The 27,741-nt window shown below is 42.6% G+C and overlaps 1 protein-coding gene and 4 non-coding genes across 5 annotated transcripts; all 5 read left to right on the top strand.

Moving 5' to 3' along the window:
* The first annotated feature begins 2,466 nt into the window (after nt 1-2,466).
* On the top strand, nt 2,467-27,741 carry NOP58 (NOP58 ribonucleoprotein). Its single transcript, XM_059820162.1, has 15 exons — nt 2,467-2,560; nt 6,029-6,105; nt 7,856-7,908; nt 9,759-9,883; nt 10,918-11,054; nt 12,241-12,305; nt 13,617-13,751; nt 14,627-14,772; nt 15,738-15,864; nt 16,537-16,700; nt 17,434-17,568; nt 18,838-18,899; nt 21,270-21,403; nt 26,521-26,642; nt 27,412-27,741. Exons 1-15 carry the CDS (start codon nt 2,516-2,518, stop codon nt 27,469-27,471), a joined length of 1,587 nt encoding a protein of 528 aa, XP_059676145.1. The 5' UTR covers nt 2,467-2,515; the 3' UTR covers nt 27,472-27,741.
* On the top strand, nt 8,184-8,272 carry LOC132317454 (small nucleolar RNA SNORD70). The gene has a single exon (XR_009484088.1). It is a non-coding gene; the product is annotated as a small nucleolar RNA SNORD70 (small nucleolar RNA).
* On the top strand, nt 12,900-12,987 carry LOC132317455 (small nucleolar RNA SNORD70). Its single transcript, XR_009484089.1, has one exon. It is a non-coding gene; the product is annotated as a small nucleolar RNA SNORD70 (small nucleolar RNA).
* LOC132317452 (small nucleolar RNA SNORD11B) lies at nt 14,877-14,960 on the top strand. The gene has a single exon (XR_009484086.1). It is a non-coding gene; the product is annotated as a small nucleolar RNA SNORD11B (small nucleolar RNA).
* Nucleotides 16,034-16,119, top strand: LOC132317451 (small nucleolar RNA SNORD11). Its single transcript, XR_009484085.1, has one exon. It is a non-coding gene; the product is annotated as a small nucleolar RNA SNORD11 (small nucleolar RNA).

Genomic DNA, 27,741 nt, shown 5'->3' with positions numbered 1-27,741 from the left:
TATAATGATAAGGCTAAAGTCTGAGACCCTGGCATGAAACCTGCGTGTAATTCTTCATTTTATCAATTTTTGTATACAATTTTGTAATAAAAGCTAAGACTAACATGAGTCAGAAAGCAGTTAACTATGCCTATACACAGCAATAAAGGCACAATGTTGAAACGTGCACATCTGCATACATGCTAACAGTAACACCACCTCTCCTTACTTCCTTCTTACTCAGTTGGTTGTGGACGCATTACTTCTTCAAGATACAAACTACATTTGTGCAGCATCAGCAGAGCTAGTCTCTGTTCAGCCCATGAGAACTATGGAGGTACAGCAGCAGAACTCACACTTTTCTTGACAGCCCAAACTCAACACACAACATACTTAAAATTAAAACACAACAAAAATAATACTGTTTTAAAAAAACTAAACATACCTACACAAGCTTCTTCCCACAAAGCCCAAAGTCATCCTTGCTGCTGCAGCCACCATCAAGGCTACTTGCCCTAATAACCTTACTTAATTCTCAGGTGTTTTATAACTTCTCTCATTTCCCCATCCGCAATTAATTTCAATCACCTGAGGTCAATAAAGGTCACCTCTGTTCCTTCAAATTGCTACTAACTACATTCTCCAAAGCTGCATATATGATTTAGAAGCCAAGAGCTTTTAGTGGTTTTCTCAAAATTATTGGCTCGTGTAGTCTGTGCAAAGCCTCTTCAGCCTGTCAAAAACAAATTTCTTATAAAACCAGACCTAAAAACAATCTGTAATCTCATAATGCCAACATATTTGCTTGAGAGCAGTTAGTGCTGGCAAACAGGTTGACTACAATGTTTTAAGTCAGACAACTACATAACTTTTACTCTTAAATCTGCTCTTCACAATAGTAGTATTCCCCCTGAGCCAGCAGCATCAGAACCCCGTTAAAACTAGGGGGAACCTAGAAATTCTCTTTCTAGCTGAACATAATTTTTTTTGCAATATTACCAGTTGTGGGACTTCAAAAAAATGTTACATTATCCAAAGCACCACTCTTTCCTTTTAAAAAACAGTAAGAATAATGTGAACCCCTGGTGGCTATTGGCTTTCCAGCATATTCCTTACACAAGAAGCAGGAGAGGAAACGAAGGCGTGCTGACTCATACCGATGGTTGCATAAAATACAGCAACTAACGTCTGATATTAATCGAGCCCAAGCATCTCTTGGAGCCTCTCTTCCTGCAGGCAGGAAAAACTCTGTTTTAAGGAAAAACTACTTCCTGCCTGTATTTTCAGTGCAGGTAACCCTCTATGTGAAGTAAGCGGGAATTTGTAAAGGCAAGGACTGGCGTTTTTCGCCTGTACTCCAGCAGCACGCAGCTCTTCAGTTGTTCAGTAGGGCTTGGACCCAGGCACCGAGTAGGACAGAGGCAGCAGCTCGCACAAAGACGCTCTTTGCCAAGGCAGAAACCAGTAGGTGGCACAAATGGATGGCTTCAGCAGCCTCCGGCCTCTGCCTTCCCCCGGTCAGAAGTGCCTGTGCCCTGGGGACACTACAGCAGTGTGGGGAAATAAGCAGCCTTTATGTTTTAAACGCACATAAGCTGGCACTTCTCTGTCGGAGAAGCAAACCTTTAAAATGCACACCACTGCGCTTAATCACAACCAATTATTTACGAAAAAGAATTGTATCTGTACGAAGATCTGCAGACAAGGCTTTGGGAAGAAGCCCCAGGAGCAGGAGCAGAGTGGGCGGAAGAGGATCCACGCCGGTGCGTGGAAAGGGCCGGGAGCGCCGGCTGAACCCCGGCACTGCAGGCGGGCTGGATGCAGCGCCCCAGTGCAGCTCGGGGCCACTCAGAGGGCCACCAGCTCCAACCTGCGTCAGGATCCACTCGGAAACAAAAACACCAACATGGGCACCTGAGTGCTCGAGCACAGACCCGTTTCTAGTCCCAGCGGCTGTCCCCCCGCCAGCTGCTGCCGCTGCAGGGCCCGCGAGGCGCTGGGCAGGGCCCGCTGCTCCCCAGGAAGCAGAAGTTGGTGATGCCGTACCCAGCGGCCAGGCCGGCACAGAACACGGGCGGGCTGCCACAGCGGCCCCCCCGCGCACCGGGCAGCCCTCTGAACGCTTACAGGGAGGTTTTTTTACACCAAGAGGCTCGAACCTTCACGAACACGACGCAGCGGGACAGCTGATGCCAAGCCGCCGGCCGGCCGGCCCGGGGGCGGGCAGCACCGCCCGCGGCGGGAGGGCCCAGAGGGACAGCGGCGGGCAGGCCGCAAAGGGGCGGAGACTGGCGGTAACGGCAGTTAACGGACATAGCACAGGCTCCGCCCCCCGCGCGCGGCCACGTGGTCCCGCCGCCCGCCACGTGGCTCGCGAGAGCGCGCGGGGAAGGCGGCCCCACCGCTTCCCTCTGCGCTGCGCGCACTTCCGCTGCCGCCACTTCCCCTTCCGGCGCGCGCGTGCTTGACCGGGGGTCCCGTCGGCTGGCGCACGTGGCTGTGCCCCTCCGGGCCCGCCGCTGGTCCCGGTGCCGCCATGTTGGTGCTGTTCGAGACCGCCGCTGGCTACGCCATCTTCAAGGTGAGGGGTGGAGGGCCGACCGAGTGCGGTGCCTCTCGCCCGGCCGCGGTCCGCCCCCGCCCGGGTGGGTCTCAGCGCGGGGGGCGGCTGCCGTCCTGCGGGGAAGCAGAAGTGAGGGCTGGGGCGGGGGGAGCGCTCCGGGCGTGCGCTGGGCTTACAGGGGGAAACACGGACGGGGAGCGAGTGCCCCCGCGCCGGGCGGCTCCTCAGGGAGTTACTCCGCGCGGCGACCGGGTGCGGTGCCTCTGGGGCCGGGCAGGAGCCGGGGGGGGGTGTAGGAGCAGAAAGGCCGCGTTGTGAGGGATGCCTCGGGCCAGAGGCGCAGGGAAGGGGCTGCAGCTGGAGTCTGAAGGCGCTTGGGGGGAGAAAGGGGGGCCTCCTCGGTGGTCCTGCCAGGCATCACCCGTGGCGCTCGTTTTCCCCCCGCGTAGGGGTGGATTTGGTAGGAGGGCGTCCATCCGTGGCCGTGCCCCGTTTGGAGCCTCTGGAGACATCCGGGTTTGGGCACGTTGACCGCTTTCTCTTCCTAGCTGCGCTCTCGTGGCTGATGTTCCAGCAGAACCTTGCGGATGCAGGAAGGGGCGTGTGGGAGACGGGCAGCGTGTTCCCAAGCGGGTGTGCAGGGTGCCTGGGCCTGAGGGCGTTTCCAAACGCGGGGCTCGTCTGCTGGCTGAGCGCGCGGGCAGGCTGAGCGTGCCTGCAGGTGGAGCGCGTGCTCTCCCTGCCCGTGCTCAGCGCAGAAGGAGGGCTGGAGGGACAGACCGCTTCGCAGGGCTCCGCCAGCCCCCTAATGAGGTGGCTCAAAGGCGGCAGTTTCATGCGGTTTGAACACGTCTAAGCTAGAGCTGCTACAGTGCCATGCTCCCCTCTGGCCTGTTCTCTTGCTCGAGTGTTGATGCCTGTACAGTTCCACCCGCTCGTTCATAGAGTTTGATCATAAAACTTGTATTTTTTTCCCTCCACCTTAGTCGTTTTTTCTGGGTTTAGCTTGTGTGAACACAAGTGCAGGTGCGAAGAGAGCGAGGCTCTGGTTTCTTTTGCCCTTGCCTGCTGCAGAACTACACCCTTGGTGCTCTACAGAGCACTATGTTTACTTCATCTGTCCTGAGACCCTCATTGGGGTGCAGCTGTGCAATTCAGGCAAGGAGGGTTTCAAGATGTAAGCCTCAGGGAGAAGACAGAAATAATTCTAAAAGCACATAGCTTCTGTTCTGTGCCTTCTCCACCATCTCTAACACTTATACCTGGGCAACTAACACATACGGAGTCTTCCTGAAGGTTTTGCTCACTGGATGTTCACACTGGCGAGTATGTTGCACCTTCCAAGTTACTAAAAAGAAAAAAGTTACCTCTTGAGCAGGCTCAGACCTCTTGTGGAGTGAGCCAAGGCCTTTTAACCTTTCACAAAAGCCAGGAAGGGCTGAAAATAACCCATATTTTAATTTCTGAAAGCAGGGTAGGCATAAAGCGAAGGTAGGAGGAGGAGCATAAAGAGAAATTAAGAAGCTTCTCTGCAGAAGTGCTGCAGCAGTCCCCTGCAGGTGTCACCAGCTGGGGTGTGGGGTCTGGCTGTGATGTGTGTGCAAAGCAGCTAGAGGGCACCAGGCATCAAGGAGCAGTGTTCAAAGGCAGGCTGTTAAACACCTACTCCGTGGGAAAGACAGTGGACTGGACTGCAAATGATGTCTGGGCTGGATTGGGAGAGAGGGGAAAGCTGTCTGCTGGAACTGGGCAGAAGTAGTATTTTATTAAAATACATGTTTTGAGACAAGCTTTGGTTTTCCATGCCGATTCTGTTTACAGCTGCTAAGGCCAGATACAGCAAGCCCCAGCCATAGTGCGCATCTGCAGGGCAAGGCTCTCAGTCACATAGCTTTCCTTTCCTAGACACAGTAGCTGTTCAGCTGCAAACTTGTGTCAGTTCATTCTGTATCAAAATATTCTCTGCAGAGTTTAGTGCTTTTTGTTTTTAAAGCAGTCTTTAAATGTTGTCACTGTTGGGTTTTTTGGGGAGTTTGGGGGGTGTTGTGTGATAGGGGGGTTTTTTTGGTTTTTAGTTACTTGACAGTTGGACAGAATTTGTACTTTGAATTTTGGGATACAGTCAGATGTCCATTGCCAGCATAACTGTGCTCTGCCTTTATGCCCTGGTGATCAAGAACTGTTGTCCTCTGCAAGCTGTGTAGCTCGCAGGTATTCTGTTGTAGGTGTTGCTCCCATCAGAGAAGCAGTCTAAATAGTGAGGGCAAATGGGACATAGCCATTTTCTAGATCTTGGAAGGCTTTTTCCAGTGAGTCTTACTATCTTGCAGGACACAAAATATCCATAGGCATGTAATTTCTATATACTAACAACCTTGATTTAGCAGCTTGTCTATCTTCATTTTTCTTTATGCACCCATGTCTGTTTATAGAGGCTGAAAATTCTGTAGGCCTTGGGGTAGGAAAGATGAATTGGAGGAAAGAATCAGCAGGTTGAGGAAAAGAAGAGTTGCTCTGAGGTTTTTCTGTGCTTCAGTCCCGTGGGAAATGAGTTACTATGTTTATTTGCTCAGCTGCTAATTGAGTTTAAAAAAGACAACCTCCTTTGACCGGGATTTAAAAATCTGCAAGGGAGCAAAAATCTCATAATCCCAAGAACGATTTCTGCACTGCACCAAGTTGAATAGCAATTGTGTTGCGTTTGAGTTGTGGGGACAAAACCGCAAGATTTTTGAGTGAGGTGTAAAGAACATGATGTTTTGAAGATCTTGACCGTACTGTTCCCCTGGGCACTTTTCTAGGAATTTGCAGTACACTCTGCATTTTGTGAAACGAGTGTAGACTCTAGCGGTGTAATTGTTAATCTTGTGCTGTTTAAAAACTGAGGGGGATCCCCTTTGTACAGAGATGTGATTAAGCCATTGCTGCCTCTTAGGTAATTCTTGACTCAGTTGATTACCAAGCTGTGGTGAAAAGCCTTCTTTATAGAGACGTTCTCTTTCTTCCTTGGGCTAGCTCAGATTAATGAAAATAACTTGTGGGATCACTCCTTCCTGGTAGGTGTCCCAGACATGTTCGCATTTTCCCAAAGTAGTGGCAGGTTTGGTTTTGGGTCACTGAGGTTGTGAATGAGTCCTGTAGAGGGGGTGGAGCAAGCCCAGTTTTGGCAAACAAGGAGGGGGTTTTGCTTTAATGTGCAGGTTCAGAAGGCCCCAGCCATTATTGAGCAACTTCTGTAATTCAGTTGAAAGTAAAGACACTGTAATATTGTGTGTATATTAGTAGGATAAAGCTGCTGAGAGAGAATGATGAAACTGGAGATCGCCAAAATTGAGTTTGTTGACTCAGTCAGTATTAACTTCCAGTGGTTGGATACACTGGAAATCTGCTTTAGGTCTTCTCTGCTGAATGCAGGGTTGAAGGTTGTTCAAAAGTGCTTTAAATATAGTTGTGTGGTTTGTTGTTGTGGTTTTTTTTCTTCTGCAGGTTCTGAATGAGAAAAAGCTCCAAGAAGTTGACAGTTTATGGAAAGAATTTGAAACTCCTGAAAAAGCAAACAAAATGTAAGCAGCTTTGTGTGGGGATAGCAGCCTGGCTTTTGGAATTATGTGACTGCCTGTCATTATGCACATACAAAGTTCAGAAAGAAGTATTGATTTTCATTTTTCAGTATTGTAGAACCTAAAAGCTGTGAACAATGATAATGTGAAGTTAGATACTCGGAGAAATTTAAAATGGAATATCAAAGTGAAAGAAATAACTTATTTTTCCTTGCAGTGTAATTAAGCTGTGAAAAGCATTACTATGTGTCACCAAAGCAAAAAAATTGAACGATATTTTATGGAGATCTGGATGCTTTGACAAGAACATCCAAGCTTGTAATGCTGCAACTGGCTGAAATCTCAGGGCTTTGTGCTCACAGGAAATTCTTAAAAAAAAATTAGTAGTTTAATACAGCTGAAACTAATAGCATATGAATCACTGTGAAATGAGAGTTAGTGTTGTTGCCCATGCCATCAGTGAGCGTTAGCACCACTGCATAGGGATTGCAGCATCCACTGACCAAGCTGGCTCTTCTAGCAAATTGCCCTAAAGCTGGTGACAATGGTGGATTCCTTTCAAGTCTGTCTAGGGTGTTTTTATTGGAAGATTTCTAACCAGCTTTGGTTATAACAGATACCTCTGAACAAGCTATGCGTTATGATTTGGATTTATCCTGCATTGTAACAGCATTTAGAGGAGAGGCTGGAATATCCCACATCTGCCTGTTTGTAGTGTTGTTAAATCTTGTCTTGAAAACATCATCTTGGCCACTTGCTAGACAGGATGTGGCTCTTAGTGGATCTTCACTCTGATCAAAGTAATTCCTATCTTTCCTGCCTTTCTGAAAAGGCGTCAGTATAAGCCTGGAGCTTCTGTTGGGCTCTGCGAATGCTTAACTCAAGCATTCAGCTTTATCTGTGACCTTGCTTCCTTTGCAGATACTTGACTCACAAAGAGCAGTGGTTAATCAGAACTGGATTAGTCAAATGCCTGTCCCTGACAAGGAATTTACCGGATTGAGATAGCTTCTTAACTGTAACTCTAGATATCAACACCACAGACTGTGTGAGGGGGAGAGGGAAGCTGGGCCTAACAATCTGACATAGTGTGGTTAAACACTGTCCATATGATTTCTTGATTCTGGTCAGCAGTTAGGACACGGAAGAATTTTCTGTTGTTTGTTTTGAGCTCAGCTCAGAACTTGTATTCTAACATATAATTACAGGGACGACTTGAGGATTCATGGGCAATGAATCAGTTCAGTTTTAAAGCATTTGAAGATGCATTTGATGAAAAGCGTGTTAAATCGGAGCTGTGCAGGCTATGTATACCACAGAGGCAGAAGGTTCCCTTTTGAAGATGAGTGGGAAGATGCTATCATCAGTCAATCAGCAGTGACACCTAGTTAATCAGGGTGCAGTGCTGAAATTTAAATGGATGAATCTGTCCTTACATATGAACTAAAAAACAAAAAGGGGGCTTAGGTTTTCTGATTATGTTGGTCCTAGTAATACTGAATCAAAATTCCTTCCTTCTTTTTTTTTTAAAATAGAGTTTGTGGGACCCAGCTGAAAAGTCACATCAGGCTCAAACTTAATCAGCAGGTTTAGTGCTCTTCCTTCTTTTTGGGGATCTGGATATTGATCTCTGGTCTCTTGCAGTCTTAGGAAGAAGAGGGGAACTATAATAGCGGAGGCAGAAAAAAAGTAATATGGTTCTAGTGTCTGGTTTATGTAAATTCATTTACATGTTTGTATTTTTCTTCTTTAGAGTAAAGCTGAAACACTTTGAAAAATTTCAGGACACAACAGAAGCACTTGCTGGTAAGTGAGTTAACACCACTCTTAAAAAAAAAAAAAATAAAAATCCCTGTCATGCACTAGTTCACTCATTACTTACCTCTGTCCCTGCTCTGTTTATTTGTTTGGTTTTTTAAATTACAATTTTTTCTAAGTCAACTGCTTTTGTTGTTTTTTGAGGTCATCCACCCAGTCTATAGTGCAGTAGAGACGTAATAAAGTCTATTTTTTTCCTACCATGCTTATTTCCAAAGCAGCTCACTAATGAGCACCATATAGAAGGTTTTGACTGGTGTATGTAGCCTGTTGTCAATGATGGATTCTTGTTGAAGCTGATTATAACTGATTTGAGTCAACGTTTCGTCACTACCACTGAGACAACAGACAGATATCAGAGTACATATATTATTACAACTGCCGTTGGTTTATGGACACATAGTATGCCTGTGTTTTTTCAGCTTTAAAAAAATGCCTGTATTCCACTTAAAAGAAATTCAGGAGTTTAAACAAATGGAAAGCCTTATATTCAATAATTTTTACTAATTCAACACTTAAATGCTTGATGCTGTGGACTAGTTTGAACAGAAATTATAAAAGTTCTAGCTAATCATTCAGAAATGGTGTGACTGTTACTGCTGAATGTGCTGTATGACATCAGCAGCTGGATGTTACAGGTCACATTTACGACTAAAGAACGGATCTTCGTATTCTGATGTGGTAGGGATAATTTATAAAGGAAGCTAAGGAAACAAGAATGGAGGAGACACTGCCATCATACATGAGATGCAAGTGAAACAACTGAGATTGAAGCTGCTGTATATTCTTCTCCCTGGCATGTTTTTTTTTATTATGTTGCTTTTGCATACGTTTAGGTTCAGATCATGTATAGTTAGGCTGATTTAAAAGAAAAAAGAAAAAAAAACCCTGACAGAGCAAAAGAAAAAAAAAAAAAAACAAAAAACCCCCAAAACTTCTATCGCTTTGCTTCCAGTTTACTTATCTGTGAAATGACTATGTATGTGGCCATTTTAGGTGGCTTAGGAGCTATTGGCCAGCTTGAAAGGTAGAAACTTATCTCCATTGGAGAAAGGTTGAGAGGAAACTCAGCACAGCACTTAGATTTTACCCTTACATTTCATTAAGGTTCTGGAAATCAAAAATCATTGTCTTCTGCTCTGTTTACTGTGATGAAGATGTTGCATCAATCACAGAAGTTCAGTGGAGCACAGAGCTGACCTGCAGAGTGTTGTATAAGTGCCTGCTTAAAATACATTGTGTGGGATTGTAAAGCTTTTACAGATCTATGAATACTTGAAAATGAAGAATATCCTTTTAAAATTCTTCAGTCTACATGCTATATTAAAAGGGTCCGTGTCTGACTGCCTAGCCAGTGTGTTTGGCATCATTCTTTGTTGGGCTTTAGATAGTACATTATCATCATCAGAGGATGCAAGTAAGCCATTACTCAATTTAGGATATCATGGTTGCTGACTAAGGGACCTGGAAGATGGCTGGTTAATTAAATGATACATAAAATGTTTCCATATAACCTTGCTTTTGGAAATGTTAAACATAGATCTAAAGCATATGGCATACTGTTTGTAGAGATCCTTAAACAAAATTGACAGAAATAGAACTGAAACCACATGGAGAAAGGAGAGGGAACTGGGAGAAGGGTTTTTGGTTTAGGCCTTCAAAGGAGCAAGTATATAATCTTATATTTCGATTTTAGCCACTGCGTGGCGAAGTAGTATTGCAGCTCAGGCTAGAGCTACTGTGGGCAGTTAAAATAAAAATACCACGTTAGGAGTACTATTTTTACAGGTTTTAGGAGGTGAAAGAAATGGCATCTTTGGTCTTTTTGTTTTATACAGCATCCACAGCTCTTGTAGAAGGCAAGCTCAGCAAGAACTTGAAGAAAATTCTCAAGAAGATAGTGGCAAAAGATGCCCATGAACAGTTGGCTGTAGCGGATGCCAAACTTGGAGGTGTCATAAAGGTGATAATGGATTTTGCCGTTCTTCCTTTTGTCTGATGCTACTGAAACATTATAGTCAGGTTCCAGAGATTTTGAAATTATTAGCTTTGGATTACGCTGCCAATGCTGTGTTTGCAGTGTGGAAGATATCCTTGTGATCAAACGTGTACTGCATGTATACTGGGAAGATGTTGACTTGAGTACACAAGTGAATGATATGGTAAAATTGCACTGAGGTGTTCAGGTTTGCTTGATTTCTCTCTTAAATATTGGTTAGAAACCCAGCAGATTAAAAAATTAATTTCCCTAATGATCCTATCCAGAAAAAGAGGAGGGGAGGAACCAAACAAAAAAACGTCTGGGCAGATATGCTTATTTCTCACTAACAGATGCAGCAATAGTGGGGTGATGACTTATTGTCTTGTTGGGAGTACGCATCGTTCTGCCTTCCTCAGTCTACAAGCAGTAGTGCACATCCTTCAGTCATTACCTACCAGAGGAAGGAAGAAGTACGGTAGAGGTGGACTGCTTTCTCCAATGTCTCCTAGGTGTCAAATACCAGGTTCTCATCTCGTGTCTGATTGCTCCCTGTTCCAGTGGTTTTTATACTGAGCACCTCCTCATGCTGTCTTAGGAGACTGGTGTAGGCTGCAAAATGAGGAGGATTTAGTGTTAAAGTGATAGTACCAAGGACTCTGAACTAATTATTCAGTTTTGTTCTCTGGAAAAGAGCCAAAGCCCATAGCCTTCTACCTCTGAATTTTTCTCTCTATGGACGAACTGTTTCTAGTAAACTGCAAAATCTTGACTCTTTGGTTCCAATGTCTACATAGCAGATAGAGCATTAATTATAAAATCTCCTCTTCAAACTGGAATTGTTACTGTGTGGGGAACTGGGGGTGTCACTACCTTGAGCATCAAAGACGACTGAAACTGTTGTGTGATCACAGGATTGCAGTGGGAAAACCAGGTATAATGAGAGGCTACTGGAAGAAGGGCTTTAGAGGAATGTCATTGTCATGCCTGACTTTGGGCCATTGATTTTTATCCTGCAGGACAAGCTGAATTTGAGTTGTATACACAGCCCAATGGTTACAGAGCTGATGAGAGGAATTCGTTCACAGATTGAAGGGCTTATTACAGGCCTGCCTTCTCGAGAGATGGCAGCTATGTGTCTGGGTCTGGCGCACAGGTGAGTTCCTAGAACAGCTCTATTTAATCCCATGTCTGCCCCGCTCCTGTGTCCTTGGCTAGGCTGTGCTGCTTGAAGTGTCTGAGTATGTGACATGGTTTCATACTCGGTAAGTCAAGACACTTTTGTATCTGAAATCTTGGTTTATAAAGGAAGGGCTTTCCAGTTTGCACCCACCCTGTAGGGAAAGGCTTCATCTTCTCCTGAAGTTGAAGTTGATAGCTTTCCTTTGCATGTTATGTACTTTAGGATTTGGTTTGAAATGTCTCTAGCAGTCAAATGGGTCATTTAAAACTCCATTGCCACTGGGAGACAAGGTGAAGACTATGATTTGCTGATTTATGCCAGACTAAATATCGATATAATACATAATGTAAATGTTAAAGGCAGAGTTGTCTTCCTACCTTGCTATCACTGCCTCTTAGGTTTAGTGGAGCAGTAGTTAAATATAAAGTTGTTGGATCAGCATGGGATCAAGCATTCACTCATGAGTAACTTTTAATCCATATTCTGACGTGAGCTTGTCCTGTCAACAAGCCATTGGCAAGTTGGAGAACTGCTTTGCTGTAGCTAATTCCTTAAAAGTAGATGTGTGTTTGCTTAGAAAATGGGCATTAATATTGAAAAAGGACTTTGAAGACGCGAGTCCCCATTGATGTCAAGTGTCTTTTGCTGTAGCATACTGAGAAATTTTAAACATACATTAAAGCCAGATGGTAATGGGCTTTCTCAGACACTGAGAATCTGTTCCAGGAAGTTTCTTCTGTTGCTTCACATTAGCATTGCTGATATTTGCTGCTGGGTGGGTACAGTTTTGTGGATTGCCTCCAGCTGCTGCAGAACTGGAAGTGCTGTTGACAAATACTTTTTGTGGGGATCTGTGCAGAAAGAAAACAACAGCCAATTTCCTGCCACAGCGCTCATACTCAGTCTGCTGCACGTGGTACAGATAGCCTTAACTTTCCCTTTCACCCTGGTCACAGGGTAAGTGTATGTACATGTGTCGGAGTTGTTGTGAAACTTCTGTCAGTGTGGCTTCTGGCCACAGCTGAGAGCAGTCAGTGGCATAAAACTGAGCTGGTATGAATGAATATATGGACAGCTATATTCATGTAAAATAGGAGCAGGTGGGACATACACTCAGCAGCATGTCAGGATGCTGATGAAACTATTTCTGTCTCCTCAGCCTTTCCCGATACAAGTTGAAATTCAGCCCAGACAAAGTAGACACCATGATTATCCAGGCAATTTGTAAGTATATTTAGAGCTTAAATTATTAATGGATTCAGTTTAGGATAGCTGACTTATTTACCTTGGTTACAGAAAAGTATTGCTGTTAATTTCCTCCTAACATGTTTTGGTAAATTGGGCATTGGTGTTCAGCTAGGCGTAAGGTGTGTTTTCTTAATAGGGTTTACCACAAGCAGGAACATTTTTGGGATGATACAGTATACTGGTGTCCATTTTTTTCTTAGCATAGAGATCAGCTGAAATACAGGCAGTGTTAGTTCAGTCCTCTGAGGACTTCACTTCCCAACATGCCTCCCTTCTGAGTCGTGTTGGGAGAGTGGGCCCCATGGGACAGGACTTTATGACCTTTCATTTTTGTGGTATCTTGCATAGAGGGCAATGTGGAAATAGACTCTTATGTTAGGTATGTAAAACCCACTGCAGTGGGTAATGCTGCATTCTATCTCCTTGCTTTCTTAATGGAAAACAGGCTGAAATTGTAAACGCGGCTAGGAAAGCCCATTCCTCGTTTTTCGTTTAAGACATCTACATCATAATCATCGGCATGCTTGCTGTGAAGCAATGGTGAGGAATCCTGTTTGGAATATTAATTCCCAGACTGTTGTCAATGATGAAACATAGTTAAGCTGAAATTAATGATTTAATTCAGTTCCTTCGTCACTACCACTGAGACAACAGATGGGAATGTTGCTATTGCGTTAGCGGGAAATATTTTAGCCTCAGGGCTCTGTAGCAATATATGCAGTGGGTGTTACACTCTTGTGTTGTAAATCTGATTATTGGTCATATCTAGTAAATGGTGAGCCTGTTAGATTTGTGTTGGGTATATTTATATTATAAAGGCAACTAAAGGGCTTAATAAAATCTTTTAAATCAAGTAATTGAATACAAGATCAGTTTCTCACCATTGAAACATTTTTCCTTAAAGTTTATTAGATGGCTGAGTTTTACATCAATCTTGTGTGTAACACTTTGGCTGACTGAGAGGAAGAATAACTGGCTGCTGCTCCGCTTCCAGGGGAACGTGCTTTGCAGCTGTTCAAGGAGTTAGTCCAAGACAGTCCCAGTGATGAAACTTTCAGGCCACGCTCATGGGAATTCTAATATTTCTATAATACCGTGCCTGGGATTATGCAGTTCTCTGAAAAGTAAAGACTTCTCATGTACTGCAGCTTATGTTTCATTCCAGCCTTTATGGGATAAAATACTTCAGTTTATCTCCCTTTACACTATTTAAATTTGTTGATTTGAGAGTTTTCCATTTTTAGAGTACCTTTTTAGAAAAAAAAAGTCCATTCTTCTTTCTCTTAGCGCTTCTTGATGACTTGGACAAAGAACTGAATAACTACATCATGCGCTGTAGGGAATGGTATGGTTGGCACTTCCCTGAACTGGGCAAAATCATCACAGATAACCTAACGTATTGTAAATGTGTGCGGAAAGTTGGTGAGTAATAAGGAGGCATGAGCCTGGAAAATGTGGCATGTTAGTATGCAATGCATTAATGGCACTGATTTGTAGACCAAGCGACTCGCTTATCCAGCTAGTCATCATGACCTTGTATACAAGCTTGCCTTCAGCAGCAGTGTAAATAGGGCCAGTAGAAAAGTAGTGTATGCTTGCATCTGTATGTTGGTGCAGTTTACCATTTTAAAGCTTAAGAGAAAGCTAATACCATATCACCAGTCAGTTCGTCATGGACCAGCAGCATATCTTCTTAGAACCAGAAGAAATTAGCTGCCAAAAAGTGATGTAAAGAGAATTGCTGCCTGTTTGCGGGTGTTCTTGGAGACTACAACTGCTATAATTATTCATAAGAGCAGTGACCACTGTAATGTTTTGGACACTTGCTTTGCCTCTTAGGCATGTGCTTTGTATTGATAATTTTATGTAATTTTTTTTTTAAATAATGAAGTTTGCAGTCCAGAGAGACTTGTGGTTTTAAGGGAGCTTTCTTCCCAATTGTAGGAAGAATTACATAGGTTTGGTTAGTGGTAAGTGACTGCTCACTTCCTGGAATTCTTCCTTTGTAATCTTGTGACTGAAAATTTTGCAGCAAGCAGCTATTGAAAAGGTGAAGTATGCAGTGTTACAGAATAAGGGCTTTTTTTTTCTAGTTTCAAATTTAATATTTCCAACCATTCTCAGCTAGTATAAACATGAAGTCAGAACATTGACATATATTTTGGGAGTTTGGAATAGGATGACAGCAGACTTGACTCGCAGTTGTTATTTTGGCCTTTTATCTTTGTCTGTTTCTGTGCTTTTTTAGTAGTTCATCTTGTGCCCAGCACAAACATGCTTTCATCTGTCCCCCACAGGAGACAGAAGCAATTTTGCCTCCTCTGATGTTTCTGACATCCTACCAGAGGAGATCGAAGAGGATGTGAAGGCTGCTGCTGAGATTTCCATGGGGACAGAAGTATCAGAAGAAGATATAAACAACATAATCCATCTCTGTGATCAGGTATGTACACGTGGATGAATAGCAATAGGAACTCTATTTAGTTAGCCATGTCAGAGCCTCTTCTACCAAGGAGAGGTTTTCCCAGGGCATTGCTACCACACTTGTGATGGCAGTGATGACTCCTATATTGTTGCTCTCCTGATGTACAGACATGAGGGTGCACAGTCACTACCTCATCTGAGCCATCTCAAACGGTTGATGTCTGCATAGTCTTCTGAAAGTGGCAGGCTTACTTTTGGTTGGAATTTTGGCATCATTGTGCTTTTATGTCCTTGAGATAACGCTACTGTATAGCCTCTTTTTAATCTGTCACTTTTGAAGCTAGATGATAAAGCCTGGGTTAAAAGGGGAGCACTGAGGCCCCAGAAGAGTTAGGAAACTTACCCTGCTTTCATCTAGATTGTTATGTGAACTCCTTCTGACTTCAGTCGTGCCAGTTGGATCCCTTTGTGACTTTACCAGGGAGTGGCAGGGTTAGGAGTAGTGAGTTCCTGTTCTTGGTCTAGACTGGGCTGCTTTTTTATGTGCATTCTAATTGTGTGTATTTGTATGGAACAAGTAAAGAGCATTTATCCCATTTCAAGAGAATGGTGGCAAAGATTTATGTGAAAAGTGAATGTTCCAGGGTTTTGTCCTAAAGAAAATGTCCTTACTAAGTATTCTTGTTCTGCTTCGCTGTCTTTGGCATGTTGTCAGCTCCTTTATCAGGAGCTTTGCTGAGAAAATAAGTTGCATAAGGGAATGAGCAATACAGAACCAATATACTTTGTGGACGGAGCTCAGCCCTGGAAATATGCCCTATATAAAGCTTTCTATAACTCCAGCTCATGGTTGTCTGTACATTTTGCATTTTGTTAGTCTCCTGTGTTGGAATTTTCAGTGCTTTCTCATTTCAATATATTTAGCTCTTAATATTTGTTGGTCAGCTAATACTGATTCCTGTAACCAAACTCGGTCTGTGCCAGGTGATTGAAATCTCTGAGTATCGGACACAGCTCTACGACTACCTGAAGAACAGAATGATGGCCATTGCTCCTAATCTCACTGTCATGGTGGGCGAACTGGTTGGAGCAAGGCTCATTGCTCATGCAGGTGGGTTACACTGATCAGTGTAAATAAAGCTTAGATGACCTCATCAGAGGTTTTCTCTGAGGAGCTGGTCAGCTAAAAGCATTATGCGAGGCCCTGATATGAACATCTCATGGTAAAGGGGGGGAAGGTGGTTCTTGAGGAATCTGAGAATACCAGCATGAGCTTGGTAGTAGTCTGTGATGATGAAGTTCCTACTTGGCCTGAACTGTTTTTGGAATGTGAGGGCAACTTAAGTCACTACCTCTTCTGAGACACTTACTGAGCCTCCTGCTGATAGTCCAGTCAGTTCTGAGGTAAAATGCTGACAAGCTGGCCTTAGGCTTTTATAGTCAGATTGGCTCAAGGTAGCAACCTTATTTCAGTTATCTGTGCTGCAGTTCCGTGATGACACATTCTTGCTGCCAAACTTTGTCAGGAGTCGGCATTACTCCCGTGCAATATGTTTTATTGAGTCAGCCTTCTTTCCTGTTGCTGAAATCAAACCAAGACAGAGTTAGTCGAAGCATGAAAGACTGAAATGGCTTACTTGTCCTTCAGGAAGTGAACATGAAGCAGCTCTCATAGAAATAGATGGCTCTGAGCTTCCTACTTCTAAATAGTGTAGGAGTCTAGCCTCCCGCTTCTCTAGCGGCTCTTCTGACAAATTACTATTGCTGTGTCACCTCCTTCTAGGTTCCCTCCTGAATCTGGCAAAACATCCAGCTTCAACAGTTCAGTTACTGGGTGCTGAGAAGGCACTCTTCAGAGCACTGAAGACTAAACGGGACACACCTAAATTTGGCCTTATCTATCATGCTTCCCTAGTGGGGCAAACCAATGCCAAAAACAAAGGAAAGGTGAGTTGCAGAATTGTTTACCAGCTTGGCTTTTTCCAGAGCATGAATATCTGTTGATGAGATGGCTTGAGCTTCACAGTGAGGCTCTTCCCATGCCTTGCTTTACTGTATTGCTTCATGGTTATGCAGAAAATGCCACTGTCCCGTAAATCTTTGGATGTCATTCATTCCTGTTCAAAAAAGCGAACTGGATTGACCATTCAACACATCTGAGTAATAACAGATGCATTCTTGCTGAGTTATGATGTAACGCTGGCTTTCTCAAAGGCTGTGTTACTACTTTCTTCTATGTGATAGTAAACTAAGCTGTTACAGGCTTTGTCTTGCTTGAAAATCTGACCCTTGTTGTGCTAAAGCTAGTAACTTTTGTGGCTTGCTTTTAAAGAGCTTAGGCTTTTGTAATGCAGGTGGATCAATATGTATTTGAGTTGTGGAGAAAGCTATCCATCTGGAAATTACACCTCAAACAAACCTGATCTAAAGGTTGAGGTAGAGTGGGATATGTATAACTAACTTGCTGTCTCAGATGTTTCCCTCTATTTATCAAGAAAATAAGGTGTTACATTAACAGTATTTCAACGTTAAAAGAATGATGTACTAATTGTTTTTTGGACTAAACACTGCTAGTAAATGGTTACTTTGTCCTTTTATTTGTGGGTATGGTTTCCAGATCAGAGTGAATCATTGCCTTATGTTAAGTCTTAGCTTTTAATACTCTTTTTGGCTTTTCCAGATTTCTCGAATGCTGGCAGCTAAGACTGCCTTGACTATTCGTTATGATGCCCTTGGGGAGAATACCAGTGCCGAAATGGGAGCTGAGAACAGACTAAAAGTAGAGACGAGATTGAGGCTTTTGGAAGAGAGAGGGGTAAGTCTAGCAGAGGACTGCATGAAGCTGACATTCTTGTTTATGGTATGATTTTCTGATGCGCTACTTTCTGAGTCTTTTCCCTTCACTCAGTTGTGTGATCTAGTGTCACTCTTATTCTGCAGTTTCTCCCAACCTTGGCTGGAGCAGTAGGGTTTGTAAGCTGGCTGCATCCATTTGTTTGTATGTCAGTTTTTCTTGTTTTACATTCCTGTCTTCATTTTCATTATACTGAAAAATCTTGATTCTGAACAAGATGAATAAGATCTCATACCTTTACATTCTACTACATCTCTGGATTAATTGCAAAGATATGCTTGTTACTTCATAGCTGCTTTTTTTTCACCTTAGAAGAAAGGGCATTTGGGTTTTGTTTCCCCTCACATTTTCCACCATGGTTCCTCAAAATCTGAACACAGGTGATGCTTAGTCTTAAGGAGCTTTCTGTGTAGCTAAAGCAAGATATTATTCTGCAAGTTGCTGCATTGCCCTCCTGTTGCCTAATGCATATCCTGCCTCTCTATACCTGCTGTTCCATTTGTTGCCACTGGCACAGCATGCTGGGAGAATGTAGGGTTCACTTTCCTCTTTTAGGTGGCATGCATGCTGCATGTGATCTTGTAAATGATGACTAGGTTTAGCCTTCCAGGCTAGAAGATCTGATACTAATGCTGTAGTACTGGCATCGCTAGAACAAAAAAGAAAAATCCAGAAAAACCTGCCTGCTCCTCCTTGAGTATTTCATGGGAGGTGATACTTCCCATTGAAACAAAGGCAAGGAGACATGTTAATACCAAAACACAACCTGATCACCTGACCAGTACAAATTTAATTCAAATCCAGTTTGGGGACTGTATTGTGGTTTTACAGTTGGCTTTATGCCAGGCATAGGATGATACCTGCCCTGACATGCAGTTATCCTTGCAAAAAAAGAAAGTGTGCACAAATTTGAGGCTGGTCTTGGGAATTTAGAGATATGATGTTGTATGTCACATGGCTGTGGTATGTTTGATCCAGTACTAGATGCCCTTTAATTGAATTAAGCTTTTGAAGAGCAATATTAGAACGGCACATGTCTTTCTCATCTCAGTTACCTCCCTGTCACTATTCTGCTCTCAGGTGTAAGACTCATATAGGTATAGAAGAGCCTGACCAATAATATATGTCTATCTTTCCATTTTGAATTCCTTTCAAGAGCTGTAGAACTTGTGTTGTGAATTGTATTTTATTATGAGTAATTTGTTTTTAACTTCTAAATTTTTCTTGTAGATAAGAAGAATAAGTGGTACTGGAAAAGCGTTGGCCAGGACAGACAAGTATCAAAACAAGAGGTGAATAGTTTTTCCTTTCAGCTTGGCTGTGTATAAATAACTCTCCATGGTTTTTATTTCTGAGAACCTTTTTGGTTGTGGGCTGAGTTGACTTAAGATCCAGAAAACATTTTCTGTGCTCTTAAACGGTGATGACAAGTCCCATTGGTAATGGGAATTTCCATTCTCCCCTCATTTTACAGTTGTGGTAAAGCCAGTAACTGGAGAAACAGTCCTGATTTTTCTAGTAGCAAATTACTGACATCATCAGGTAACAAGTATATTTAGATGCTATCAGCATCAGCCCAAAAAGCTGAATAGTTTGGGGAGTTCATATGTAGCAGCTTTATTTAATGCAAGTCTGAATAAATGACATTTGCAAAAGTCGGGGTTTGAATGAGTTTCTTTGACATGGAAGCTGTACTAGAGAGCTGCTTAGTCTTATTCTTAGAAATGAAAAAAGCACCACTTGTTTTAAGCAAAGCTTCATCTCCTTGTTTAGGTCCCATATGTGATAAGTAATATGTACCTTAAGCAATAGATAGGGTCTGTACTCTAGACACTGTTAGAGCAGTTTCTGGTGCCCAAAATGACACTGTTAAGTTGCAACTGGGACAGCTGAACATCTAAGGATTGGAACAGGTTATTATTAGTCTGAGCTGTGACATCTGGGTTTTTCACTTAATTTGGTTGCAGGCTTCTTGCTTAGCTTGGCCTGCTTATTTTGCTGAACCTTCGGTGTAGAGAGGGCAAGTGTACAGCAAAACCAGGGCTGGGTGCTAGTTCTGCGAGGGGAAAAAATAGCACTGTTGCACCCATCTGCAGTCCCCAAACATCTTTCTCAAGCCTAGCTGTAACTTCCGTTTCCATATGCTAGGCATTTCAAAGTGTAGTGATAGCTATGATTTCTGGAGCAGCTTTTGAAGTCAGTAAATGAAGTATCAGAGTGTGTAAGGAGGCAGTTGAGGAGACAACATGCGTGTAGGTTTTTGACCTCTTGAAATGAGGAGTCATGAATTCCTGCCAGGACACGTTTCTACTGTTAGACATGCTCTGCAAATGTGTCTAGGCTTGGGGGACAGACTGAAGATAATTCCTGGCTGTTTGGCTTAGTCTGGCTGCCTAAAAGGGAAACTGACTCAGTCCCTGTCAAACTGTCCTTGCAGTACAAAAATGGCAGTATTGCTGCTTTATGGAGATTGTTTGAAGGGCTAAACAAGTGTTTTAAGGAGATTAGCAAGAATCTCTTTAGTCTTGTATGGAACTGTGGATCCTGTATGAATTAGTTACATCAAAGTAATGTTTCAGAAGTTAATTGTGAGATAGTTTTTAGACATGAGGTTCAAGTGAAGCATTTCAGTATACTTCCAAAAAAAGGTGTGAGAGAGTGCATTACTTATCTTTGGCATGTTTATTTGCTGATTATTTTTTATTATTTTTTATGTATTAGTAGTATTTTGACAATGACAAGGAAGCCAGTGAGCCTGGGTTTAACTGAAGCAGAGTCCTTTGTTCGCAAAAGGCTATGTAATCAGTTTCTGTAAAGCAATGTGCAGTGTTCATACTCATAAGAACAATTTCTGATGCTTAGAGAATGAATTGATGGTACTGTCTGCTAGCATTACCACATGCTTCCCAGTCTGGTCACTAGTCTCAGTTGCTTTTGTAACCTGTGCAAAGTAGCTACTTCAGATTCCTATTTTAGAGAAGTTCAGAAGCTCAGTATGTGGCTGGAGGGCGGAATAGTTTAGGCTTACTGTTTTAAAACTCCTTTCTCCTTCAGCAGGAATTCTGTTCTAAATGAGTAAGAAAAAAATTGCTTCATTGCTATTAGATGATTCAACTGCCCCTGAAAAGGTCCAACTAAAGAGCACTGGGTTTCAGCGTGGCTGGTTCTCTGCAGCCTGTAGAGGAGCTTGGGACTGGGCAAAGGAGCATGTAATTCTCAAAAAGAGGCAGTTTCAGACACAAATTAGGTATTCACGTGTCCCATGGTCAGTGATATAAATGATGCAGAGATGACCTATAGCATTACCCTGCCTTGTGAGTTGTGCCCTGTGAATGTAATGGTGGAGAGGCAGTGCAGAAAAAGCAAATGTAAAGCTACATCTAATTATATATATATATATATTTTTATATATATATAAAAAAACCACCCTTAGGGTATGCTTAAATGGACTTACCAAATTGTGGGGAGCTATGTGCTTGTGACCATACACAGCTATGATAGAAAGGCTTTCAGTGGCAGAGATGCTTTGTTAGCTGAGCAAGATTGATTTGCGAATATTCTCGGGAGGTTGTGTTGGAAAGTATGTATTCAACTACAGGATCTTACCTGGGGGCTAGCTCTTCTTTTTTGTTACTTAAACTGACTTGTTTTCTTCATTACAGCGAAGTAAAAATATTTGACCCATCTGGTGACTCTACACTTCCTGCTGTTTCAAAGAAGCGCAAAATTCAGGAGGTGGAAGAACGAGACGCAGAGGTTGCTGTGAAAGCAAAGAAGTTCAAAGCAGAGATGAAAGGTTAGTTGCTGCATCTGTGCTGCTGGCATGTTGCTGTGTGTATCGTGCAGTGGGGCTTAACATTTACAGCCAGCCACAATATCTGGTTATTCTCCTTGGGTATGACAGTGTATTTAAAAAAACCAAATAATCCTTAATGGACTGACCCCAGACTGCAGTCAGTTTACTTTAAATATCTGCTTTTGCACAGTTGTAAGTGTGTAAGAACATTTACAAACAAAGCTCTTACTCTTCTTGGAGAATTCTTGCTCAGCAGGTTTGTATTTAGTGGGTCTCAGTATCTTGCAGACAAAAAAGCGCTTCTCTGAAAAACCAGAACTTGCCCGATTTTCTTTAAAGAATACTTCTTTATTCTGTATAGGAATGTTCTCTGGCATGTTTCAACATAAAAACATTGAATGTCAGAATTTGAGGTGAAATGACACTTGGAAATTTCAGTCTGAATGTACATAACACATGAACAATTGTTATTCTCTGGAGAGCTAAAACTGAACTATGGCCACAATTGTTCTTTCCTTCTCTGGTAAGTTACTGTGTGAAGAAAGATCTTGGACTGTGACTTCAAAATAATCTGGGTTTATATTATGGTTCGTTTTAAGAAAAATTCTCTCTCTTCTCTCCAGTGTGCACTTCAGCACCTCTAAATGGCTGGCCTAATACTTGCTATGATAGTGGAGTACCCAGTGTGTAACTTGGGAGGGGGGAAAAAAAGGAAAAGGAAGATGACTTTAAGTCACTTCTATGAGACCCTGAGCCAGATCTGGGCATGCGCTACTCCAAGCTTTGTCAACTACCCGTGCCTGCAGCAGGTGAGGGTGGTCAGAGACTTCCCTTTCTGACCTTCTCTGTGCTGCTGTGTTCTAGTGTATCAGAGTGTAGTTACACTGGTTCTGTAGCTCTTCATGCTCAGCTGATGTTGATGTGTGATCTTTCCACATGCCGGTTGGCTCATGGTGTCTGTGTACATGGATGGAACAACATGTAGGAACCTAAACTTAGCTGAGAATTAAAGTTACACTGGAGGGAGAATCCTTTGTGCTATAAAGCTGAGATCTGTGCCCCAGCTTGTTGTCTTGTACTTATCATAATGAGACAAAGACACATGAGTAGTTTGGAGGCTTGAACTTTGCCCATTTGCTTTTTTGAGAATGTGGGTGTTCTCACAGCTACTGCTTTTGATAATCTTTTGAACTAACTTCCCTTGTTACAGTCTCAGAATTGTTCCCTAGGGCTTCCTTTGCATTATCAAAGCAAGTGTTGACATCTCACAGGTGTGACCTGCTCACAGGTGAAATATTACATTCATTTCCAGCCTGGTCTCTTCCGGTATGAGGAGGATGTTTCTGTTCATAAATATATTATTCAATGGTATATGCTTTTATACACAAAACGTGCTTGCATTTGCTATCTTTGCTTTATTGAGCATTGATACCTCCTGGTTTAGGGGTTGGGTACAGCTTAGCAGGTATCCTTGAGCTACCAAGAGTTATTTGAGTGGTAGGTGGTGTTCAGAATACTTGTGGACTACTGAAATCTGTGTTGGCTGGTTTGTGTTGGTTTTTGTTTGGTGGGGTTTTTTAACTTACCACAATCTGAAGTACAGGATTCAGATGTGTTGCTTTTCTTCCTGAAAAGATAGGGCATCCTTCATATGTATTGTTCATAGCTCTTGCTTTTTCCCAGTTCTTCATATCAACTGGGTCATTTTATTTGGATACTTGGGCATTAGAACTAACTGTGCCAGTTGCTTCAGATTATGGAAGAAGTGTTTTCAGAGAGCTTATTCATCTCATATCACCTGTACGCAGAACTAATCCCTTCAGCCTATATTCTTGTACCCTTTAAAATAGCACTGCCCCTACATTTGCAAATTCTTGTATTTGACCATCCAGTAAAGTACATGTATTTCCCTGACACAGGCTAGACAGGCCATGAGCTTGCCTTGAGTAGTTCAGTGAGTTCCATAATACACAGGAGAGCGCACAGGAGGTTCCAGCATTAAGATTTATGTTGCATGTCCACTTGAATATGCATGAACCTTTAATTTCTGCTGTTCTTGGCTCTATTCTTTTTGATGCAGTGCTCTATTAAGCTTTCCCCTGGTCAGAGATTACACATCCAGACATAGGGTTGTGAAAGAAGTCTCTGCCCCCTCCTTCCCCATGCTGTTTGTGCACCTACATGATAAATGGGGGTGGTGGAAAAGCAGTCCAGGAAAAAAAGGAATTCTTCAGCTAGATCAATTTTGATCCAGTTTGTATTACACGAGGAAGGTAAGGGACAGGAATAAGCTGGGAAGCTGTCACTGAAAAGTGATTTGTCAAACTATTGCTCTAGTATTTGTTGTAAAGGGGGACAGTATTTTGAATTGTGCTAGCCTGAAATGTAAATGTTACTGCAAGATGAGATGTGTGGCGTTTTCTCTCTCCCTGTTTGGGGTGCAGGTATGGCAGTACTTCGGATGGGAACTGGCAGCGGGGCTGGGGTGAGGCATGACTTCAAACCACTTTCACCTTTTACATCTGAAAAGAAACCAAACAGAAGGATAGTGCCTGAAACAAGTTATAATCCACTTAAGGAGTTATCTGTTAAAGCCTGGTTTAATGGTGGGGGAAGGGAAATAGGACAGCTATTTTTGTGACTACAGTCTTTGAAGGTGAATGTGGCTAGACAGAATGCATACCACCAACAGGGCTAGCCAGTGCCCCCAGTAAGGTGCTCAGCTTGTATTTAAGCATCAGGATATAGTAGCGGCTAGTCACTTGGAAAGATATCTCCCGAAAAGAGAAATATCTATCATCTTAATTTAATGGAGTGAACCCTGCAAGACACACAGCCTTAAATGACAGCAACATCATGACATGGTGTCTTTATTGGTAGGCAATGTGACTTGACTCTGTACATGTGGAGCATCACGTGGCAGAGGGAGGGTACATCAGGCTGGTGTGTAAAAGCTTAGAGAAAACTGGTGGAAAGTGGGTGAGTGGAACTACTGCTGGTGATCTCCAGCACTGCACAGGGCCATCAATCAAACTGTGTTCCGGGTGCTTCTTTCTGTGCCTCAGTGCCTGACAGTAAGAGCTGTTGGCTTTCTTGTCAGCTGCTGTGTATCACAAAGAAACCCCACTGGGCTTGAGTGACTTAGAAGTGTTGCACCCAGAGGGAAAAGACCAGCACCCCTGGAGCCTTTATCCTCATTTTACCTAGGTACAAATACATGAAGTCTTGTGATGAGCTTTGCTAGAAAGCAGCAACTGAAATCTTCAGGAAGGCATCTGCTGCTAGCTGTGAGAAGTGATAGTGCCTGTGAGTGCACAGTGCATCATCTGCAGTTGTGAATTGTGACAGGTTCCACTGCCTGGTATGTCAGACTTGATGACGTGTAGGGTAATAACAAGAAGTTATTTTTCCAAGGTTACCACTCAACATTTTGCTTGAAAATGCATAGCTTACCAATCCAGCTGAGTGCAAATGTGTTGCACAGCAAAATGTGATGCATATGCTCCTGTTCTACCGTATGGCTTTAATGTTAATGTAGTTTATGCTTATTTTTCAGCTACTTCTTATTTCCCTATGTCATACATAGGGACGTGAGGATACTTATTTTTACACATTTTGAATGCCTTATGCTTGCACACTGTTTTCTGTGAATGATATGTATGGCAGAATCCACCTACAATTATATTTACCAGTTCCTTTATCTGGAATCCTTTGCTGTTTTGCTTCTGGCATTTTTTTATGTCAGAAAACTGCATGTGTTAGTTGGCTGTATTTTCCTGTAGACATGTCTAAAAATTTTTTACCCTGAAGCCAATTTTTTCGTCTGAAGCTTATGTTAGAGGCAAAGATTGAATTTTTTTTTTGACTCATATAATCCTTCTGCTGCCTTGAGGAACTAAACTTGCGACAAAGAACAATCAAGATGTTAGGAGGTTGTGTGTTTTGGTTTTTTATAATTGCACTGTTTTGTTTCTGTTCTTTTTGTAAGTGGTAAGTGAGTGTGCTTCAAAATGAAATTGATTTTTTTGGGGGGGGAGTACAGTGAGAAAATTACTTCTTGAGTCACACTCTCAGTAGCAACTGTACACACCACAAACACCGCTGGTTTCAGCATCTCAGTTTTGTAGCTACTGAAGGACAGTGGTTGCTATGTCATGAACTTACTCATGAGTACATACTGAGAAACTTGGTATCCAGCATTGACTCCATTGTGCAAATAAATTTAACTTGGGTATGCTCCAGTAACAGCCTGGCTACTGCATAGGCTGTCAGCTTAGTAATGATTTTGCTTGGTTGCTTTACGTAGAGATAACAAAGACTGTGATACGTATTCTAGAAAATGAGTGGCAAATCATAGTGCCTTTACCACTGTGCTTAGATAGGCTAGCTGTTGATGAATAGTTCTGAAAAATAGATGTAAGAGGGCATTAATAAATCTTTCCTTGGGTTAACATTCCTCTCAGCTTATATAAATAATTCAATTCCTGTCTTCCAGGACAGGAAAGAGTTCCTGCTTTTGCATTAAGTGCTTTATGTTAGCTCAGCTTTGAGAGATCTTTGTCTTTGCCAGTCTAAACAGTTAAGAGAACTGTTCTGCTTCTTAGCAAATTTCCAATGTCACGACAGGGAAATCAGTTGCAAACAAGCTACTGCTAGTTGAACACATTTCTAATGTGGGTTTTAGAGTCCTTGCACTGCTCTTGTGATGCTGGTAAAAAGATTTGCCAAACTGTGGACAGTCTGTTTTCAGAAAGAGTACTTAAAGATAATTTGACAGACAAATGAAAGCATGCAAGCTTGTTTAATACTTTGGGAGCAGCATATAGCAGTGGTGTTTGTACCAGGAGATATGAATAGTGCTGTCTGAACAATCACTTGTGTCTCAGATAGTTGTATATTTTGATTATAGCAGGGAGTTGTCATGCAGGTAAGGGCAAAGTGGAGAAAAATAGGTGTAGAGAGATGTAAAGAAGGGGCAGTGTAGTATTCAGTATTTTGCATTCTTACTATCATCATTGCATCGTCTCACATCTCACAGAAAGCTTTTCCTTTTTTGCCTTTTATACTCTTAATAACTGACAACCTTCCTTTCGTTTCTTCTTCCTTCCGTGGTGCAGAAGAGACAACTGTAGAAGATGATGAACCTGTCAAAAAGAAGAAAAAGAAAAAGGATAAGGAAAAGCAAGCTGAAGAAGAGGAGGCACTGAGTGAGGAACCTCCCACGGGCCCCACAGTTGAGGTAAGGCAGAATTGCACAGCTTCCTGATCCTTCATGGGAATGGATTCTCTCCAAAACATACGGAGTGTGTGTGTGTGACATTTTCTTATCTGTATAACCCATGGTATGCAAGGACAGTTTTACTCTAGTAACTTTATTTCATTATATCTATCACTGTAATGTCCAAGGTTTGCATTACAAAATAAGGTCTGAGAAATTTGTGACTAATGCCTCCATGTACCAGGAGTGTTTCCCCTCCTTTCCTCTGCCCACTCCCAGCTTTAGTCTTCTCTCTTTCTGCATCTTTTTCTAGTGGGGAGAGTGTCCCTTGGTGCTGACTCACAGGCATCTGTCTGGTGTTTAGGACTCATAGGGAGCAGAGGCTGTACCTGCTGAATTGATGAAGCATCATTTGATGTCTCTAAGCAACAGTAGAGTGGATAAGACCAAACTAAACTAATTGCTCAGTTTTGAAATGCTGTTCTTAATGTGGGATTTCATTTTCTCCCCTCCGTTTAGGGCGCTTATGCTGCCTAAAGCTGTCTGACAGCAGTGCTGAGCTGCCAGCAGTGTGGCAGACAGCACAGCTTCCCTTCCTTGCCCACTGGCCCCACTGTGCTGTAAACATTAAGTGCATTTAGCAATAGAGGAAGGGGACATCTCTTGGGTTGTGCTTTGCTGAGTATGGTAGCTGCTGTGATGGTTTGAGTGTGAGCTTGGTTGCCTAGCTACATGTGTTGCTTTGCTTCTCCATTATGGTTTGTTCATAGCAACGTTTGTTTGTTTGCAGAATACAGAGAAAAAGAAGAAGAAGAAGAAGAAGAAAATGAAAGATGAGAATGAAGACTGATGAGGAGCAGGGGAAAACATTGGCCCTTGGACAGCTGCTTCAGAGTAGCATTTCTTGACATAATTTCTTTAGCCTCTTGCTGAAAACTGTAACTTCCCTGTGTTGCAAGAGGGCAAGGAGATGGATTTGATAGGTGTCTTCTGCCCCTGAACAGGATACCCCAGTGTCTCTGCTACTTAGGAGGATTGCTATTGCTGTTTCTTTTGTTGAAAAGCTCGCAATAGATCATCTTTTCATACGCAGTCTCCACTGATAAGGAATAAAAACACT

The sequence above is a fragment of the Gavia stellata genome, chromosome 8 (genome assembly GCF_030936135.1).
Source record: "Gavia stellata isolate bGavSte3 chromosome 8, bGavSte3.hap2, whole genome shotgun sequence".
In the NCBI taxonomy this organism is placed as follows: Eukaryota; Metazoa; Chordata; class Aves; order Gaviiformes; family Gaviidae; genus Gavia; species Gavia stellata.
This window is presented reverse-complemented; position numbering and strand designations above follow the sequence as displayed.

Coding starts and splice junctions, on each gene's coding strand:
- NOP58 (XM_059820162.1), top strand. CDS start 2,516: ATGTTGGTGCTGTTCGAGACCGCCGCTGGCTACGCCATCTTCAAG. Junction 11,055..12,240: donor TGTCTGGGTCTGGCGCACAG/GTGAGTTCCTAG, acceptor CTGTCTCCTCAG/CCTTTCCCGATACAAGTTGA. Junction 14,773..15,737: donor TAATCCATCTCTGTGATCAG/GTATGTACACGT, acceptor GGTCTGTGCCAG/GTGATTGAAATCTCTGAGTA.